General features: G+C 33.2%; 1 protein-coding gene across 1 annotated transcript; it reads left to right on the forward strand.

Annotated features, from left to right (window-relative positions):
• The first annotated feature begins 430 nt into the window (after positions 1-430).
• On the forward strand, positions 431-2,273 carry LOC100814991 (protein MIZU-KUSSEI 1). The gene has a single exon (XM_006602356.4). It carries the CDS (start codon positions 666-668, stop codon positions 1,500-1,502), a length of 837 nt encoding a protein of 278 aa, XP_006602419.1. The 5' UTR covers positions 431-665; the 3' UTR covers positions 1,503-2,273.
• The last annotated feature ends 20,717 nt before the right edge of the window (positions 2,274-22,990 follow it).

Raw genomic sequence — 22,990 nt, forward strand, 5'->3', positions numbered from 1 at the left:
TTCATGTGAGCAATAGGATAGAGCACTTTATGTGGGGGCCAAATGGGGAGGTGTCAGTTCGTAGGTAGGTTTAATGTAGTGTCTGGAGCCAACATGAGCCACGAGAATTCAGTAACTCTCAACCGATGCCTGATGTCACCACCGTGAACCGTTTGCACTACAAGACATGGGATGCAGAAGGGGAGTTGCATGTCAAGATTCAACAACGCAATAGTGATAGATACACAGCTTTGGGGTTTGTATGTTTTGGCTTTATTTTTTATCCTTTTCTACCGTTTTTGCCTTTGGGGGGTCCTCAAGTCAAAAGAGTTTAATCAAGCAAGCACAAGCACAATCCCCTCTCCCTGTCCCACAAGAAAGTGAAATTACAAACACGTTGTCTCCTCAGATTCCTTTTTTTTTCCCACTTGTAATGCACATTATCCCATCTCTGCTTGATTTCCCACATCCACTGGTGGGGACTGCCATGTTTTTTTTTCCTTTTGTCAGGACTCTCTTTCTTTTCAGTCACACTATATACCCGAAGGAAAGGCCTGGAAGAGTTACAAAGAACAACACTTAAATTAAATTTAAGTCCTCGGCCTCTCACATATCCATCACCAGGAATAAAAAAGAAAAACAAACTAGATACTCTCTGTCTTCCCTTTTGGTTTTATCTTTCTCAGATGAATACAGTCACAGCTAGAAGCTCTAAAGAAATGTCCTCCAAGAGGCACCACTTTCACTGGACAAACAAGGTTGGCACTGAGGATGGTGAAGTTCCCACTTCAGAATCATTCTCAACACTCTTCCAAGATGAGAAAAAAGATGAACACAAGGTTCCTGTTGCTGCTGCTCCTGAGGCAAATGCTCCAGCACCAGCATCACATACTGCAGCAAGGAAGAAGCTGCAAGCAGTGGCAGTCTCTAGAATCCGGTCTGTGTTGACCGTGTTCAACAAGAACAAGAACAACAACCGTTCGAACTCGGCTTTGGGCCTTGGCTCGCGCGTGGTCGGAACCCTTTTCGGCTACAGACTCGGCCACGTGCATTTTGCATTCCAGAAGGACCCCACTTCCCAGCCAGCCTTCCTGATAGAGCTCGCCACGCCCATCAGTGTTTTGGTTCGCGAAATGGCGTCTGGGCTGGTCAGAATTGCCCTTGAATGTGGAAAAGAGAAAGGAGCAGAGAAAAAACAACATGTGAGGTTGCTTGAAGAGCCTGTGTGGAGGACTTACTGCAATGGCAAGAAGTGTGGCTTTGCCACCAGAAGAGAGTGTGGCCCAAAGGATTGGGATATTCTCAAAGCAGTGGAACCAATTTCAATGGGTGCAGGTGTCTTACCAGGAAATAATAATAACAATAATAATAGTGGAGCTGAAGCAGGGTCAGAGGGTGAAATCATGTACATGAGGGCCAAGTTTGAGAGAATTGTTGGGTCCAGAGACTCCGAAGCTTTCTATATGATGAATCCTGATAGCAATGGTGCTCCTGAACTCAGTGTCTACTTGCTTAGAGTCTAGAAACCTTGCAAGCTTGCAAGATCTGTTTATTATACTTAGTTTTCCTCTTTTTTTTGGGTTATTGGTATACTACTTCAATCATGAACCATGGTTGATCCAGCTTCTCCAAATTTTATTTTATTTTTTTTCATGTAGACGGCGTAACTTCTTTTAAAAAAAAAAAGGAAAATAGGTGAGTAGGCTAAGTAAGGAAGAGAGGGTGGGAGATAGTGGGTAACCAATATTTTACAGCATGGTGGTCGTGAGGTGGGTCATGAAAGGTGTATATGTGTAATTTTTTCCTTTCCAATCCTTTTGATTAATGATATGAAGGACGGAGGATAATGCAAATCATCGTCATTGTCTTAGCATTTTAAGTTTGTTGAAATAGCCTTTGATCATTTCATCATGCCATCCTATTGTGAATTTGCCCTCTGCCGTTATGCACTAATTGCTTGTCGATTAATCAATTAATAACCTATAACTGAAGTGCTGCCACAGCTTATGATTTTTTTTTATTTTTTTTTGGTTCAGGTGATCATCCACTCAAGTGGATGTATTACTCTTGGATTTTTTAAAGTGCACACACGAAAGAAGAAAAAATAAATTGTGTTAACATCTTATGTCCCTATTATTAGGGTATAATATGTTTTTTAGTGCCCTTAATATGTATTCTAATGCTTTCTTTCCCTGTTTAGTTAGGACACTTTATCGGTATCCTCCCAAATCCCACAAAAATTCAGTATTTGGTCCAAAAGTTACGATTCTTCCAATCATTTTTTTCTATGCACAATTTTGTGTGAATATGATCCCAATAAATTTTATTGAACCCCAATCATAGAAGTCATAAAAAACAATACGTATAGCATGTTAAAGGAAATTCATATCCGATTACTGACAGCAGACCCCATCTTTTTCTCCTTTTTCCTTTTGTTTATACATTGGCTCTTAGCTTTACCTCTTGTTGACTGCTTTTCTTTTGTTTGTCTAATTCAAATCGGTGTGACATTTTCATCAGTTTATGGCACATAGTAGTTTGTGCAGCATGAGTTGAAACTTGTAGACTAGCCCAGTTCCCACCACCATTAGAATGGATGTAAGAAGATGGAAATTACTTTTTGCACCGTTCTTTTTTTAGTTTCACCACCCTTCTTTGCATTATTTATCGAAATTTAATTGCAGAATAAAAATATTAAATACTCTTCCAAAATTTAATTTATTATGCTAAAAAAGGAAGGTGGGACTAACAAAAAAATAGTGATGTAATAAAAAAATAGTGATGTAAAAAGTAATTCCCAAAACAAAGATCTTTTATGTGGCTAGCTGGCTCACAGTAGTGAAACCCGTTTTCTTTTTCCATTTCCTTGTTTTCAGGCTTTCATTTTTCTACTATTTCGTTGCAACTTGATAGAACATAGTGAACCTGAGAATATATGGCTTACAGAGAGGTCAAAACCAAATTCCTAAGATTTCTTTCACCAAAACCAAAGTTGTTCATCATCTAGTCATCATTCTTCTAAATAAAAGCCAATTGCTGCACTGCACATAAAGTCTGGCCAATGCTTTATAACCATTATGCTTCCAATCAGTGCACCAAAATCCTCTAACCCACGACTGAGAAAAGAGATAGAAGAAGAAAATGGAAGAAGAGAGCATTAAGGTTGTTCACAAGCCATTACAAAGTTCATTTTGCTTCCACTTTTACATTCTTAATTGTAGGGTCTATTTGGTGTTGCTGCCTGCAGCCAGCTATTAGTTTTTTTGTTAACCATGTTGTAAGTGTGAAGTATTTTTTTTTATCAGTTAGTTTGTTAGAATGTTGGTTTTGTTAGTAAAGGAGAACCCGCGACCTTTTTTTCTTTTCTATTCTACCTTAACCATCCAACACACCTTAAAAAAAAGTGCAAAGTATCTATCAACTTTGCTAACAACTAACCTCAGCAAAATCTGACTAACTACTTTTAGTAGAATTTTTCCTTTTTAACCATGTTTTTAATTCACAAGACTCAAATTTAAAACCTTAATTAAGGAATTGAAATGTAATACCACTCAAACAAACAACTAGTTGATAGCTAGCAAGTAGTTTTGTAGATAACCAAATGATTTCAACAACAAAGAAAGAAAAAAACAATAGAAGTACTGACCACCCTGGTGGGCTACATGTCATTATGAGTTATGTTATAATTGAAGAAGCACATCAGGTTGGTGTTTGATTTAGGACAGTTTTGTTTATATTTTCATAAGACGGTTACCCCATATAAGGACTTCAAGGCACCACCACCACTTGTCTCTTCTCTGGGATATGTGCTGTCTTGTCGCCTACTTGAATGACTGGATCAGATATTTGATTTAATTAAAAGATTCCAATTTCAGATGGAATGCAATGCAAGGCCAGAAAATTTCAGTTTAGGCGTTGGCAAATTTTTTGGTAGGCCCGCTAGACCAAGGGAATAATAATATTTGCTTGGATGAGTTTGTTATGCCTACAGGATGAACATATGCTTGTGTCTTAATCCAAACGTAGACAGCACTAGCAAATAGCAATAATTCCATGGTTAATGAATGCAGAGTATAGGAAATGTGTTATATTGTCTGTAATGCTATGATCAAGCAGCAATTGTGACCGTAACATCAAAGCTTTTGGAGTGTCCGAAATCACATTGTTGGAGATAGCAATCACTAGTATGACCAAATTAATGTATATAAGTACAGGACAATCCTTAATCTTTCATCTTATAAGTCTGTTTTGTAGAGTTAAGTTAGGCCTGATCCCAAATTTTAAGACGCATCGTGATCACAATTGCAACCGTATTGGCTGCATTTATATTATATACAGTATCAAGGTTTTTGAACATTCTAGCAACAGTGACCACAAAGTGAAACCATGGCCGTGGTTAGTTTCATGCGCGATGGTTTGACTGAACTTTTGGAATGTAATTTTGAAAACAATACAACTTTAAAAGAACAATCACCACATTTTGGAATGCTATTCTTAAAACAACAATGACCACTCAAGGGTATTTGGTCATGTGCAGTTCTATTGCAAAAGCGAGAGTGTAGAGATAAATGGAATTTGTAATAGATGTTTCAGTTTTATTCATTCCATACTATTATTCCATAAAAAGCTTAGCAAGAAAACAATTTCATAGCAGACCAACAAAAAGTTTTTGACTTTGTTGGTTAAGATGGGGACTGAATCTTTGAATATTATTTTATCTAACAACGGAACTTAGCTGTTACAACAGAGGATTTTTCTCTGTAAAGCATAAAAATATTAGAAAGAGATTAAAAGTAAAAAAGATACTAGAGACCGCAATAAGCAATCTCGTCCCAGCCATATGGATGCCATGTTTACCCCGAAATTCTCCTTACACCCTATAAACGTTAAGTTCTCTCCCTCGGCCTTTCCTTCCTTAGAATACACACCAACCAAATTAATTTGAAACCTCAAATTACAAAGTTTAGAATTTGGCATAATTGATTTTAAAAGAATAAATAAAAAATATTTTCTGATCTTATTTCCTATTTTCACTTTATTTTCTTTCTTTTTTTTCAAAAGATTACTACTCTTTGAAAACGTTTAATGGCACTTATTACAAGCACACAGGATGTTAAAAAGAGTGTTTCGACGGTGCACTACATATCAACAATGGCAGATTAAGTATACACATTCAAAATTAACTAACTAGCAATCTTGACTTACAAACACACACAAAATAATAGAAATCTGTTAAAATTAATTTGCTATAAAACTTTTCTAATTTAATTTTAAGTGATGTAATTACGTTTACTTATTTTTAGTATGTTTGCTTGCGTCAGTACTTAATGTTTAGGTTTGGGTTTGCTTTTATTTTGGGCAAAATTGCACTCTTAATGTTAGCGGGTATCCTTTTTATGACAACATGCATGGTTATCATGATGAGTTGTCATTATGTATTTACACTTAAATATGAATCAGGGAATGGAGAACAATATGATTATGCAGCAAGTACGAAAATTGCTCTGTTCCTCTTTGGCACTCTTCTATTTGCATGTTATGGTTCTGTTTTATGGTTTTATGGTTCTTTGATTTAACAAAATCACATCCTCTTGTTACCAAGAGCCATGAGATTTTTTCGTTTTCTTTTATTTATTAGTTTTGGATTACCACGTGCTCAACAGAAACTCGAACTAAAATGATATAAAATCAACCTATGGTGGTTATAATACTATTGCTGTAAAAAAAACCTCTAACAAGCTCTTGTTGGAAGGGAGAAATGTGATGGAAAGGGGTGGAAATTCAGAAAATGATGACATAGGCAAAAAAGACAAACTATATAGTTAGGGAAGAGATGTAAATGGTGGCTGGAAAAGGAGTAGAGAAAGCTGGGAATAGAGGTGATGGGCGGAGGGGGAGATTATAATAGTATGCTTTTTTGTATTTATCCTCTTCTTCAATGATATTTTGGCTTTTCTTGGGGAGTTTAAGAAGTGGATGCCAACACACTGTGGAGATGCATTTTCTTTCTCACGACTGCAGTTTGTTTAATTTCAGTATAATAATAAAATATACAGAAAACCGTGTTAGTCTATCGTTGCATTTAGAAAAAGGAGTGAAAAGATAATCAATTCAATTATCTTTTATAGAAAAAGCTTCATTCTCAGACTATTATAATGTTATAATATGAATAAGCTACGGTGCAATTATAAATTTCTATATATTATTTTTTATTTATTTTTTGATGATTGTTTTTATTTTTTTTTCTCAAAACTCAAGACTAACAATTATTTTTACCGCCATACTTATTTTAGTGTAACAAATACATAAAAATAATTGTTATTTTATTATTTCATTTAGAAAAATATGAAAAATAATTAATGCGATTATTCTTAATATGGAAACGGGTTCGGCTTTGGTGGTGGTAGCTTTTAAAAATGTTTGCTTTTTTCTTGAAATATTGTTAATAGATAAAAAAAAACAAATTGTGTTAATATTTTGTTGGACACAAGTTTTAGACTTTCTCTCATTTATAGAGAAGGAAATGAGTGCACGAACCATTTCCTGAATAACTAATTAAGTAGAAATTAATAGTATAGTTACATTTGTATGGTTATAACATTAGATAGGATTATCATGTATTTAATTGAAAACTAATTAAATGAGAATAAAAATGAATATAAACTAAGTACTTGTGTATAAGCACGGGTAAGCCAGAAAATTATATTTACTATGACATTCTTTATCGTGACATACATATAAATAAGAAAAATATATAAAAATGTGGAATTAACTAAAATAATTTTATTCAATTAACATAAAGGAGCTCACGTGAGTAAAAGAATCGCTTTACTATTATCAAATAAAAATTATTAAAAACATATCCAGCTCAGAACAAGGCCGTCAAAGTTTACGAAAGAAATCTTGTTAAACAATGAAATAAAATAAAATAATATAACATCATGCAATTGAAATAAAAACTCATGCTTCAATGTCACAGCCTATCAGATCATTGTGTCCCAGTGTCTTTTAACACGAGATTCTTTAAAGTCATTCACCTAGTTATCTACTCCTACGAACACAAGATTCGAGATCATCACAGGATTCAAACACAAACAACACACACTGAGTGAGTTATCATATTTTTAAAGAAAATACAAATTAACAAAGACATAATCAATATAAATTATAGAAGTATTTATAACATAGCTCAACTTAATACAATTCATATTACTTCACCACTTTATCATTTAAAATTCATTTTTTCAATCACCAACCACGTTACACATGAATTACACACTTGAGTCGAGACGTAACAACACTCATCAATTTAATAATAAACAATTCACAAACGTTATGCAAAATTTATACTAAGACTCAAGCCTATATGCAATGTGGTATTATGTCAGTGAAAAATCACACTGAGACGCTTAAGAGTACATAACAAGACACACCACACAATGGGTATGTCAAGTCATTCTCACTAAGTAAAGTCATAAGGTGACCAGTCAGGGTCACTCTTTTTTGTGAGAATACTCCAACCATATGGGATCAACATAGGCTTAAAAAAGCATTCAAACCGAGAGTGTCTTTACCCCCAAGGCCTAGACTCCGAAGAATCTGTTAAGGTCCCACTTTTCTGATTTAGGTTCAACCCCTCAAACAATTTTTGCATGTAGACACTGCTCATGAATTATACAATACTCACGACCTCACACTCGTGTTTCAAACGTGTTTAACACATTTTATTATAATTTAACACTTTAGGTTCCTAAGTAGGAATCTTACACTTTCCTTTTAACACTGTGCGCATAAACACTTTTTTCAAGGTAAACACAAGTTAGGTTATCGTATAATTCACAGCTCAAAACACAAGCATTGTCATATCAAGTGTTAATCACACACTTATTTACAACCAAATTTCATGTTCATAATTTTAACATATCACAACGTCACAATCCACCATCACATGTTTACATGTATCTCACAAATCAACACATTCAATTTATCCATTACACACAATTTCATGATTCCAATATAACAATTTGTTACGCTAATATAGTAATTTTGTCCAAAATACAAACAAATTATACAAAATTTTTTTTCACAATATCGGAAGTAAAACCCATCAAATAATTTGACATAATCATATATGAAGAATTTCAATACAATAAACATCCCAAAATAAACCCCAATTTGATCCTCTGAGGATCCCTACACATGTTCATTCTAACCCCAATTGTGATAAATTCATCTCTTACCTCTAAGCGGGTCCATGTGTGTAGTCCAATAGCGATAGTGACATCTCTAGCGGTTCCTTGAGATTTCTCAAGCTTTTTCTTAGGTTCCTTTGATAGGATTTCCAAGCGTTAGAGAGAAGAAGGGATTGAAACTTCATTCTATTGTACCCGTGCGAGGAGAATTTCTCTCACCATATACATTATTTCATAAATCCCAATGGTAGTAATGTGAGAAAATGCGTTTCGAACTGGGTGTCCAAATTTTACGATAATCCAACGGTTAATGCGACCGAGATGATAGTTTTACTAGGATAAGTTTGGGTGTATGCGGGAAAAACAAAGAGCTACATGTGAGGGACATTTCTCTCACTAAAGACATTATTTCTAAAATCCCAATGGTGAATATGTGCAGAAATAACTTACCAACCTTGTGTTCAAATTTAGTAACGATCCAACGATTAAAGAATTCGGGATCATTATTTCACGGAGATAGGTTTGGATGTATATGAAAAAAAGAAGATTTTGGAAGAGGGATAAGGGAAAACAAATTTGAGAAGAGAAAGTGTAAAGATGTATCATAAATATAAAAGCTGACTTAATATTTTTATTTATGGCTAGACTTTCAGCCTATTACTTACTCCATTTTTTTTATTTTAAGGAACTCTATTTTACTCCCTATCAAATTAATAAACAAAATATTTTTTAAGGACATATATTTATTTTATTTACCATAAAATTATTATTTTAATTAATAAAATTATTTCTCCTTATTTATTTAATTGTAAAAACTTCATTATTTTTCTAAAACTATTTATTTTTAAATAAAATCATTTTTAATTTATTTTACAAAAAAATTGGGTGTTACATTTACCGTTATAGGCATATAGTTATAACATTGGACAATATTATCATGTATTTAATTGGAAACTAACTAAATGAGAACAAAAATGAATATAAGCTAAAAAATTTATGATCAACACATTTAAACTGATTTGAAAGGTCAAGCAAAATAAAACAGATATTATATAAGAAACTATCAATTAACAAAGTATTTAACTTTAGAAATATTGTTTGTAGAAAAATTCCGACTATAATAGAAGTTGTCTAGTGACATATGCAACGGTAACATTGTACTCAATTTATAAACATAACCAAAACAAAGCATGATTAATTGCTAGATCAGGAAAGATAATTTCCATGTCAGGCTGCAATCTTTGTGATTCAAAAAAAGCTCTCCATCCAAAGCCATATTTTGTTGTCTTTCTCCAGTCATGATAAACAATGCGGCATTCTGCATCATCTTCCAAAACCGAGTGAACCTTTGTTCTTTCAAAAAAATCGAGAAACGGACACGTGCGAACGCACAGGTAAGTTATAAAAGTAAATATATAGTATAATTGTATACATTTAATTATAATTATGTATAACTTATTAAATGAGAATTAAAATTAATGTGATTGAAATATATGATATATTTTATAAAATAACATTGTCTATTTAGCTTCGATGATATCCATGATTATTCATGTTTTAAAATTTTATAAACAATGAAATGCATATTTAATTTTATTGAGGTTATTGTTGTTAGTATATTATTTACAAAGACTAAACTATGAAGTAAAAATCTAAAATGCATTTGTGATAACTGTATTGAAGAACAATTGCAAGACTAATTTGGAGCATCAGCTTGACAATGTCATATGATAAATGATTTAATAAAAACATGAGAACAAATCAAAGTATTTTTAAAAAAATTAGAAAACAAAATTTAACCAAAAAAAATAAAAACTATATAATCTTATGTTTATATAATTATTTTTTTAACAAAATGTATAAATGATGGTTAAGATAAGCATGACAATGAAACACCACAAGATTGTATGTTATTCCTTATTCTTGTTCCCTAACATCATCCCCATTCATGTCCTTGATTCTCGACAATGATAATAAACAAATATAGAAGAGAGAAAATGACTATTAATAACAATAGTAGTTACCATAGAAACTTACATAGTATAATTGTAACAATGTAGAACTTATTTAATGAGAACCAAAACTAATATAATTAAAATATACAATATATTTAATAAAATAGCGCTGTCTATTTAGCTTCGATGATATCCATTGGTCATTCATGTTATAAAATTTTAGAAACAATGAAATAAATATTTAATTTTAGTGAGGCTATTGTTGCTAGATATGTTGTTAGTATATTATTTACAAAAGATTAAATGAAGTAAAAATCTAAAAAGGCTAACATATTGAAATGCATTCATGATAAATATATTGAAGAATAATTACAAGACTAATTTGGAGCACCAACTTGGCAATGTCATATGATAAATGATTTAATAAAAACATGAGAACAAATCTAAGTATTTTTTTTTTAAATTTAGAAAACAAAATTAATCCCAAAAATAAAAAGTATTTAATCTTATGTTTGTATATAATTATTTTAAAAAATGTATAAATGATGGTTAAGATAAGCATGACAGTGGAGTACACGAGATTGTATGTTATTTCTTATTTTTGTTCCCTAACATCATCTTCATCACCGTCTCTGACTCTGGACGAAATTTGTGTAATGATTCAACGACATTTGTGTTTAATATGAATGGTTTACACAGATCACAGAATGAGAAAGAGACATGAGAGATTAGGTCAAGTCAATGCAATTTGACATTGTAAGGTTAAGTCAGTGCAATTATGTTCAATAATTTTAATAGTAAATCAAAGTAAAGTAGTTTCATTGTATATCATTCCTCCCTGCCCACCGCGCCTATGGCACGTGTTAATGAAGAGATTAGAGAGTAGGTTTGCATGAAGTGTTGAGTCATGCCAACTAGGACGGAGACCATCTCGATGAACTATTGAGTCATATCAATCTAGTGTATCAAGCTTTTTGAAAATAGTTTTTATCATCAATAAATTTTGCAACATCTGACATCATGACATTGAGAGATTGAGCCTAATACTTAAAAATAGTCCAAAAGGTGAAATAAACAATAGTATAATTGGTGTATGTAGATCATTTATGTTATGGACCAAATATCAAAATGACATTATTTTCTTATATAAAATTGACTTATATTTATTTTAAAAAAATATTGTTTGTTATCATAAGAATAAAATTTACTAACTTGGGTGTTAAGGAATTTATAACAAATAACACATTATTTCTACCTATTTGTGCATCAATATACTTATATTTATATTTTTTTTAAACATTGTTTATTAGCACTAGAATCAAACTTAGGTGTTAAGAAATCTATAACAACTAACACACATTATTTAACTAACTGATTTAAATTCCTTGATGTTGAATTTAAGTATAGTAAATAATATAAGATTTTAAATAACTTTTCTATCACTAATAGATATTAAAATAATTAAATAATATTGAATTTAATATTATACTTAAATTTATTTATTTATTTTTGTTATTAAATCATCTTGTAATAATTATATATTATTTCTTTCAATCACTTTTTTTATTGCATCCACTCCATTCTTTTTAATCGCATACAACCACTTCGTTAAGTACATCTATATAACATGACTAATATTATATACTATTTATGTTTTTCATTTTACCATTTTTTTGGGTATAGTTATTCATTATAAATATTTATTTAAGAAATAAAACTAAAAAAAATAAAATAGGTTAATTTATTTGATCAAGAATATATTTAATAACATAATATATTTTTAATTAATTTAAATGTAAATTGTATTTTAAATTATCATTTCTTTCATACACAACTACACATTATTTGACAAATTTTTAATATATCAAGTTATATATGATAAGAAAAATTAATTCAAATATACATTTAGTTGCAACTGTATAAAACTTAATAAATGAGAACTAAAATCAATATAAAATTATCAGAAAATATTAAAATTAAAACCTCTAAAATACAAAACACAAGATATCAGATTTTACATGTTAGTAAATATTTATGAACCAAGCAATTGAGTTGAAAACCAACCGTAATTGTACATAACATAATTTAATTATCATTAAAAATTGTAAAATAAATGAAAACTGAATGTCATAAAATCTGAATACAGAATATATTTTATACAATGAACTGTCTATTTACATACAAAATGATAAGTTCACAAAAAATCCTAACAGAAACATTCCTAGGATCATTGCCCACAAAACACAGGACAACTCGAAGGAAGTGGTTTGTATAATTCTATGTTTGACGAATGCAGTGCCCCTAGCAAGGAGCTGCCGGCTGCAAGAAAACAAAAAGATGTCAGCTGAGAATACAATGTTGGCTAGTAATGGTTACCCACCATGCACATGCAAAAAATAAATAAAATCATGTTTGGTATAAAAATAGAAATTAAAATTTATCTGGACACAAGCTCTCCCTTTTCAACTGTAACAATTAAATGAAAGATGAGCTACAAGGCTAGTAACTCTTAAGTCTCATCTACCCAACATTCTCACTCTTAAAGTCTTATCACCCTCCACCGTCTCTCTCAATGCATGACTGATGAGAATGTTGAACCACAAATATGCCATGGAAGAATGAAACAAATAAAAAAAAAGACCGGGAAAAAAAATATTAGGCATGTTACATGACCCTCATGCACCACAAAAAAAAATGACATGTTGTAGAGTGCAATATATTTGTAAGACTTGAGTAATCATGAAAATGAGCAATTTTATCCCCGTAACTAAAACTCTAATTTTTATTTATTTGCAATCTTGATATTTGTACAGTAAAATAATTTACAAAGATAAAACTTTGATATACGCTTAGTATATTCTCTCCTCAATTTCATAGACACGTTATTTTCTAATTGGACCACGACATCCCCTATATTTGTGTCAAGTTATTGATTAGTGTAACATCTCATTTTTCGCAAACTAATTTAAAAAGGATTGTATTTATAAATAAATAGAGTTTTAGAAAAAAAATGATAAGGTTTTTATAATTAAATAAATAAGGAGAAATAACTTTATAAATTAAAATAATGGTTTGAGAGAAAATAAAATAATATTTTATTTATTCATTTGATAGGGAATACAATATAATTTGTTTTTATAAAATAATAAAAATAAATAAATAAAGTAAATAATAGGTTGTGAGTACCCTAGCTATAAATAGAGACGTATTAGGTCAGTTTTGACACTGAAGATGCCTCTTCTTTCTCTCAATTTCGTTTTCCTCGCTCTTCCTCCCAAAACCCTCTATTTTCCCGCATACCACCAAACATGTCTCAGAAAAACGACGATCTCGGACTCATTCACCGTTGATCATCGTGAATTTTAAGCACCAAGTTCGCAACTCAATTCTGAGCATTCTCACCGTTGGGAATTACAAAAAGATGTCGGAGTTGAGAGAAATACATTTCGCATTGCAGCCTTTTCTTTTCCCACAGAAACCCAAAACCGCCTAGTAAAACTATGATGCTGGTTTCGTTAACCGTTGGATTATCGTGAAATTTTGATATATGGTTCACAGTTCAATTCCTCACACCTTCACCATTGGGATTTGCGAGATAATTTTCGTGGAGAAAGAAAACGAAATCGCATGAAGACAGTACAAATGGAGGCTTCAATCCCTTCCCCTTCTCTCTAAAGTTTGTGAACCCTAATAGAGCAATCAAAGAAGGAGCTCCAGAGAGCACCAGAAACATCACAATTGATAACGGAGAACGCTTGAGCGACTACATCGAGATAAGGGATGAGTTTATCGCAATTGGGATTAGAATGAACATGTGTAGGGATCCTTAGAGGATTAAATTGAAGTTTATTTTGGGATTTTTATTGAATTACAATTTTTCCTTTATGATTATAAATACAATATTATTGTGTTCTACGTACTAATTGATGTTTTGATGAGAATTGATTGATAAACTTGAGTGCTCTTGATGTTTTTGTGTTTTGACCCATGATTTTGATTAATTGATTTTAATATAATTGTGAGAAACTATTTGAGGGGTTTTACTCCCCATGTTGTGATAAATCTTTTGTATAAACTGTTATGTTGAGATTATGAGATGATGATTCAAATTGTGAGTATGTGATAAATTGAACATGTGATGAATAATGAAATACATGTGTATTGAGATAAGATGTGTGTATTGAGTTGTGAGCTATGAACTGTGCAATCACACAATTGTAAGACCCTTTAAGGACGATGAGTATTGTGATGAGATCCACTGTGGGAACCCAACGAGTTAAAATGATTTTGAAAACAATTGAGCAGTTGTGTGTATTGCATAGTTCATAGGTAAAGTGTATATGATTCATGAAGTGTGATAACATGTTAAATTGAGATTATACCATTGTGATTGAGATCGAGTGTATGTGATAAACTGAGTATGCACATGATTGAGATGTTGTGTGCATTGAGATATGAACTATGAATTGTATAATCACATGACTATCAGACCCTTTAAGGGTGACGAGTTAATGCTAAGTCCCTTTTAGGGCGACGAGTTAATGCTAAGACCCTTTAAGGGCGACGAGTTAATGCTAAGACCCTTAAAGGACGACGAGTTAAAACTATTTTGAGAACAATTAAGGAGTCGTGTATTTTGTACAGTTCATAGATAGAGACTGTGTGTTAAAATATTTTCTGGGTTGGACCTGAATCAGGAGGGAGAGGCCTTGATGGACTGTTCGGAGTGTAGGCCTTGGGGGTCACCCGGTTTGAGTGCTCCTTTAAGCCTGTGCCGATCCCACATGGTTGGAGCATTCTCACAAAATAGCGTGATCCTGACTGGTCTCCCTATGATTTTACCTAATGAGAGTGACCTGACTTACTAGTGTGTGGTTTGTCTTGTCATGTACTCCTAGGCGCCCGACGTGGTTTTTCACTGACATAGTACCACATTGCATATAAGATTGAGTCTTAGTGTATTTGTTGCATAACGCTTGTGTATTGATCGATATGGATTGATTGACTTGGTGATATTGTGTTTTGATCCTTGAGTACGTGAATGTTGTGAAAATGAATGAGATGTGTTGTGTTGTGATGTGATGTTAGGTGACAAAATGGTGAAATGATGTGAGCTATGTTTAAGTAAGTTTTATTTTGTTTATATGATATTTATACCTACATGTTATCTTGTTTCTCTCCATTAGTTAGGAATGTGATAACTCACTCCCTATGTGTTATTTGTGTTTGGATCCTATGATGATCTTGAACTTTGTGTTCGGGGGAGCAGATGACTAGGTGAATTGTTTTAAGGAACCTTGTGCTGAAGGACGTCGGGACATAATGCTCTGATAGGATGTGACATTGGGACATAAGTTTTTATATTAATTGCATGATGTTAGTCTATTTTATTTTACCTCACTAATTTAACAAAACATTTTGTAAATTTTGACAGCCTTGTTTTGAGCCAAATATATTTTTAATAAGTTATATTTGGTAATAGTGAAGTGAATGTGAATCTTTTAACCATGTGTATTTGTTTACCAATATTTTTATATATTTTATTTATTTATATATATATATATATGTCGGGGTAGAGGGTGTCACAATTAGCCATTCTCGACAATCCCAAAACATGATGGCTTTCATCGATAATCAATCCTAGAACATAATCTAATTACTTTGGTCCAGATGTGGAAAAAAATTATATAATGAATAACAATAAGAGAAGCCTATAAGCTGTCACAACTAATATCTGACCTGATTTTAATAACCTAACCCATAACATTTGCTGACCCATTTTCAAACCCGTAAAATGAAATAATGCCTGTTCAAGATTTAAAGAAAAACATGAAAGAAAAGAATGAGCGAGTGGTGTAAATCACAAATATAGTGTTAGAATCGTATGTTGGCGGTAACAGATGTTCAATTCGTCCAAAACAAACAGATTCCTATAATGATTATAGACTCCACAAATAGTAATCTTCCAATGTAGTTTCATATGATATTATAGTGGTAACAATTTAACATAATACCACGAGAAACTCTTAAGGGACATACAAACAAATAACAGCAAAAGGGCATTAAACCACCAATGCTAGAGAATTCAGTCATATCATCATCCTTTGCTTTTCCTTCTTCAGATCCAACAATAAAACTTTGATTAGACAAAAGGTAGTCCAGGATAGCCTAACTCTTGCTTTTGGACTTTTCCATGGCCCTGGGAGATGTGAGGCAAGAAAATCTACTTAAGCAAACTGAGGCACATTATTTGAAGTTTATAAGGTACAGAGTTATTAGTGATTTTGGCCCTGTATTAGTGATTTTGTGTCAGTGAAATTTTCTAGTGATGCAGAGAACTGAAGCCATATCTCACAAGGAAGATATTTGAACACACATAAATCTTAAAGGAAGCCAAGACAACATACCTTCTAGATTGGGAAGATATTCAAAAAACTGCTCTCCAAATGTGGGATTATTTCCAACAAAGAAAGGATTCTAAGTTTGAACAACACAAACTGGGAATAAGCAGTTCCACCTCCAGCTTGATTTTTCTTCTCACCTATTTCACATGTCTTAGGTTGATCAATTTCTTCTTCTTCTTCAATATTGATAAATTCATCTGTGCATATTCAACCCACTTGTGCCTTCCTGCCAAATATTAAGAAAATTATGACATTTAATAAAGCTACTGTAGAGCTCAATAAGTTGTCTATCTTTTTCTTGAATATGTTCTTGCAGATCATGTATTTGTTTCATTAAATTCTTATTTTTCATACCCCCAATAAGCAAGAAAGAGAAGAGAAACATGTCTCAATAATTATGGGAACAAAAATAGCATAGATCCAATTTGAAAAAAAAAATAAAACAAAGAATTCTAGAAACAACAAATGATCCAATATGAAACAAAAAAAATTAGATACTATTAATAATTAAACCTCCTAAAAATTACATTCATAGACACAAGCCTTTTGAACATCTCTGACTGCATCATGTTCAACAATGTTACTCACCAGAAACCTCTTGATAGCCTTGTCATGTTATTATTATTTTTTATTTTTTTACAAATTGAAAAAAAATTTAATTGAATTGCTACAAAAAAAAATTGAACGTTTAAGAAAGTGAAATAAGAGCGAACCTTAGGACAACATTTGCCGCAATTGGAGCATCAAATGAAAATTCTCATAATCGCTTTGTCTCTTTCTTGCTATACTTGATGGTCAATCAAAGAATTAAATTTCATGAAATATGAATAACTGATAGCTCAAAGGTTACCATTTAGAGATTTATTAATAACAAAGAAAAGATATTACCAATAGTGAGCATGACCAAGGAACAATGAATAAAATTGAAAATGATAAACAATGGCCCAATATTTGTTGTATTCTGAGTATTTTCCTATTTCTTTTTTTTTATGACAATAAGCAAGAAAGAGAAGAGAAACATGCCTTAGTCATTATAGGAGCAGAAACGTCATAGTTCCAATATGAAAAAAAATAAAACAAAGAATTCCAGAAACATCAAATGATCCAATATTAAACAAATAAAAAAATAGATACTATTAATAACTAAACCTCCTAAAAATTACGTTCATAGACACAATCCTTCTAAAAATCTCTGACTGCAGCCTATTCAACAATGCTCACCAGAAACCTCTTCATAGCCTTGTCCTGTTATTATTATTATGTATTTTTTTACAAATCCCAAAAAACTTTAATGGAATTGCTACACAAAAAAATTGAACGTTTAAGAAAGTGAAATAAGAATGAACCTTAGGACAACATTTGTTGCGGTTGGAGTATCAAATGAAAATTCTTATAATCGGTTTGTCTCTTTCTTGCTATAATTGATGGTCAATCAAAGACATTAAATTTTATGAAATATGAATAACTAATAGCTCAAAGGTTACCATTCCGAGATTTATTAATCAGAAAAAAGATATTACCAATAGTGAGCATTGCCAAGAAACAATGAACAAATATTTTTTGCATTTTGAGTATTTTCGTATTTCTTTTTTTTATGACAATAAGCAAGAAAGAGAAGAGAAACATGCCTCAGTCATTATAGGAGCAGAAACAACATAGATCCAATATAAAAGAAATAAAACAAAGAATTCCAGAAACAACAAATGATCCATATTAAAAAAATAAAAAAATTAGATACTATTAATAATTAAACCTCCTGAAAATTACGTTCATAGACATTACCCTCCTGAACATCTCTGACTGCAGCCTGTTCATCAATGTTATCAAAAGTTCTTTATGGAAGCTGGAAAAAAGTAGATTTTTTCCAAATAAGTGGTGTCAAACACCTACAATTAGGAGAGAACTAACATGAGACTGAGTAACCTGAGAGAAGGAGAAAAGCTTTAAGATAATTGTTATTGTTGTTGCCATGAGAGTCGCCGAAGCTGGATCTGCGATGGGATGAATCATAGCAAATGAGGAAGGATTTGTGGCGGTAGGACCAGAGTGGCAAGAATTTGACGGCAATGGAGCTTAGAACAGAGCGGGCGGTATAGCTCAAAAATAACTTTGAATGGAGCGGCCAATATAACTCAATTTTGTATAAAGGAAAGATAAAGAAGAAGAAAGAGGAAGAGGCCTAGAAGAAAAAGGAAGAAATTGGCTAAAGGAAAGGCTATCTGGTAGGAATTTGAAATTTAAAATTTAAAAAGCTGATCAGAAGAGGAAGAGGAAGAGGCCTCTTGGGCGAAAGAGAAGGAGAAGCAGAGCTGAAGCATGTAATGAGTGGTTTTTTCAAATTTTGAAATTTAAAAGAGCCGGGAAATGGTTGGAAGAAAAGAGAAGTAGCAGACAACTGAAGCGCAAAAACAAAGGAAAGCACGACATTTCCAAGGCAGGAATATTAAATTTGAAAAAATGAAAAATTGTGACACGTGGAGGAGCTGGTCGTTCTTTTACTACTAACATATAAATGACACAATTTTAGATGACTTTTTTGTGGTTTGATAACTTACCATCATTTAATAAAGAATCCTTCTTTAGAAATAGGCTTGGCCTTCATAATTACAGGTTTACATGATTTATTTTCTTTCGGCATGGGTTTTGGTTGTTGTCCCCCCATGCATTCATGTTTTTTCATCTTTTTGGGTATTATATAATTTTAAGGTGTGCTAATGATGGTTAATAGATTTTATGTGATGACTAACATTCTATTTAAGCGTTTTAGTGTTAAACTTATTATTAAGAAGCAAATATGTTCATTGATCGTTGCCCGACAAGTGTACTGGGGCGCGTAAGTAGTATTAGAACGGTAAGAATATCGAGTATCGATCTCATGGAACTTATTTTACTTGGTAAAAGTTGTCGTTTGGTGAGTAGGCGTTGGTGATACAATTGATGGTTGAAAAGAGAAATAAAAGTATGATCTAGTCTAAATGAAAGCGAGTAAAGTGAGTAATGGTGTGTGAAAACAAATATGTGAACGTGTTGGTTCCTCTTATAGGGTATTTTGATGTAATTTAAGGATATTTCTCTACTTAACAGTGCTCCTGTATTCTATGCTAAGGTCCTAACTACTAAACCCTGATGTCTAATGAGTTTAGCCTAATCCTAACTAGACTTCGTTCTCAGATGTCTCTTGTTGAACTTAGCCTAACCGGACAACATTACGGTTACAACATACCAAAAACCAAGTTACCGCACTCCGTGTCCAGATATACGATAAATTAACCCTGTCCTATCAAGTTCTAAGGATCAAACCATTTCCCAATGAGGATGATCCTAACTACACATGCGTTTGCGTGATCAAGACAAAAACATGTGAGAATTAAAGGTCGATAGGAACAAAGAACACATGAAAACACTATTAAATAGATATGAAAGATTTTACATCATTTACTCTATAGAAGTTACCAACTGAGGATTTAGCCTTCCATTGCGAGGAAGCTCCTTTTTATAAGTTTAAAGAAGAGAAGAAGAGAAATTGAAAAAGTACAAAGTGGAGGGGATGTCTCCTCCACCTCTAAAAACCTCACAATCTCTCAAAAACTCCTTCAAAGCTCTTCAAGATGCCTCCTTTGGTCTCAGTAGCCTCTGGGTCCACATACTCAAAACTTTCCTCCAATTCTATGTTTTTAGGTTTTATATGGAAATCCTGTCGGTGGCCTCTCGCTGAGCGCCAATCTCGTGCTTAGCGCACATTAGTGAACTGTGGCTCAACCCTAATCTCACGCTTAGCTTGGAAGATAACGGATGACTCGCTTAGCGAGCGACAACGCACTGAGCGCGTGCTTGCAAGGCAGATTCTCTTCCAGATTCTTGTGTCTCACTGAGCACGCTGGTGCCTCGCTTAGCGGGACATACTCGCTAAGCGCACAAACCAGGCTTAGCGAGACACCAGATTCAGCACTTCACAAAATCTCCTTTTTCACTTGAAATAGAATTGAAATTTACATTAATTACAAGTGGAAGATTATAATGAGTAATGATCAATTTATTAACCAAAAGTATTTACAATCCTACAAAAAGAACTATAACTTGGAGGAATTCTATATAATTATCAAAAGTTTCTATACAAAAGTTAGTCGTATAAAACGACTAACATTCATCGATTTTGGGGTGCTAAGAGTGATGCTTAGAAAGGTTGCCTTAGATCATCTGTCAAAGTTGAGAACTTAGAAGATTCCTTAAAGCCCATCTATATGATGAAGAATGCTTCACTCTAAGTACTTGTTTACGGCAATGGACAAGACATGAAGGCTTTAAATAGAAGATTCATCAAAGGCTAGAAATAGAGCATCTAACATCAGAATGAAGCTATTTTAGAGTCTACATTAGAATGATGAAGAACTTCAAAATATAGTTTGGAATGCACCTCAAAAGAAAATGTCTCACTTTCCATTTGTTGTCACACTCACTGAGGGCACATCAGAAAGTGAATGCTAACTACATTCGAAAATGCAATCAAGTTGAAAGTTGAAGTCGTCCATGAGAAGAACTGATATGGATCACCAAAATGGAAGATTGGATACGTTAAATAGTCTAACCTTAGGTAGAACACTAACACACCAACAGCTGTTGCTTCACTTTAACCTTATGAAGCAATCTACTTAAGAATGCTTTAACCTGTGAAGATGTGTTAAGATTGATGAAGCTATCCTACTTCAGAAAGACATAACAGTTGACTTCATCTAAAGGATATACTTCAAGTATGGATCCTTTCTCAGCTAACATCAGAATTACCATTCTAATGTTACCTCAAAATGCTCATCAGAAAGGTTCTTGAGAATGACCACCTTAGGATGACCCTGTTAGTTGTCACTTCATGACAACTGTCATTTTTGTCTACTTCCTCCAGAAGCTTGTCAGTTGAGTGGATCCCTCTTTAACGATCTTCTTTGGGGCTTTATGAGGTTATCAAGGAGCATGATGAAGATTAGTTGAAGCCTTCCTAGCGAGAGAAACTTGAGCCAAGTTTTGTGTGAGAAATTTGGCATTGTTGCTTCAACCTTCTCATTAGAGAGTGATATACTTCTATAAAAAGCTTGTAATATGTAATAGATCTAAGATAGAAGTGAGAAATTGTAATTTCATAAGTGGAAACCTCCTTGTGAGGTGAGATCTATATCTATGCAATCAAAAACACAAAAACTCTTGTGTTGTTGAAAGTCCGGTAGTGATGCAATCCTACCCCGCAAGGGCATTAGGTAGAAGACTCCAAGTCGATTGGGCTAGAGATCCAAGGGAAGGCCCTAGGGTTGTCATGAGCCTTAGGGTAGATTTCGAGCCCATGGGCTAAGTATGAGCCTGCTTATCTTTGTAAATATTAGAATAGGTTTTTCCTTCCTGTGGGCCTTGTATTTTGGCCATTCTAGTAGTATAGTGTTTTAGCCTTGTATTTCGGGGCATTTTGAGTAGTCTTTGTAGTAAGGAATTTTTTTTTGTATTTTCATGTTTTTGTCATGGGGGTGAGCTTAGCTATTATAGGGGGTGTGTAGCTAAGCTCTAGCTTCTCATCTCAAGGAGGTGAGCTTAGCTATTAGAGAGGTATGTGTAGCTAAGCTCTAACTTCTTTAGGAATCTTCTTAAGGAAGCTTCTCAAGGAGGTGAGCTTAGTTATGAGAGGGGTGTGTGTAGCTAAGCTCTAGCTTCTCAAGGAAGTTTTCTCAAAGAAGCTTCTCAAGGAAGTTTTCTCAAGAAAGCTTGTCAAGGAAGCTACCTAGTCTATAAATAGAAGCATGTGTAACACTTGTTGTAACTTTGATGAATGAGAGTCTTGTGAGACACAACTCAAAGTTCAACTTCTCTCCCTTTTTCTTCCTTCAATTTTGTGCTCCCCCCTCTCTCTTTCTCTCCCTCTTTCTTTTCCTCCATTGAAGCATCCTCTCCAAGCTTCTTATCCAAGGTTCATTTTGGTGGTGAAGCTCCTTCTTCCATGGCTTATTCCCTAGTGGATGGCGCCTCCTCTCACCTCTTCTCCTTTGTCTTCCGCTGCATCTCCATGGTGGAAAATCACCATTAAAGGACCTCATTGAAGCTCAAAGATCCAGCCTCCATAGAAACCCCACAAGCAAGCTTCCATCAGGTAGTGGCTTGCAAAGATTATAAGCAAAGGTGTTACTAGTCTAGTTGTGGTTAGGAGTGAAGTCCAGTAGGAGTGCTGACAGGCTGTTGAAACCCAATGGTTTGCTAGTCCAGTAGTGGCTAGTTATGTTAGTAAAATCTCATCTTGGAGAGTGAGGATTGGACATAACCTAAGGTTGGGGTGAACCAGTATAAAAATCTTTATGCATCTTCTTCCTGCTCTGTCTCTTTTAGTGCACTGATTTTATTGTTGATCTCTTTATTGGTTTTTGATAATCATAAAGACTGAAAACCTTTTATAAACAACCCTTAAAACTGAACCTTTTCAACAAAGTCT

The sequence above is a fragment of the Glycine max genome, chromosome 4 (assembly GCF_000004515.6).
Source record: "Glycine max cultivar Williams 82 chromosome 4, Glycine_max_v4.0, whole genome shotgun sequence".
NCBI classification, from domain to species: domain Eukaryota; kingdom Viridiplantae; phylum Streptophyta; class Magnoliopsida; order Fabales; family Fabaceae; genus Glycine; species Glycine max.

Coding starts and splice junctions, on each gene's coding strand:
- LOC100814991 (XM_006602356.4), top strand. CDS start 666: ATGAATACAGTCACAGCTAGAAGCTCTAAAGAAATGTCCTCCAAGAGG.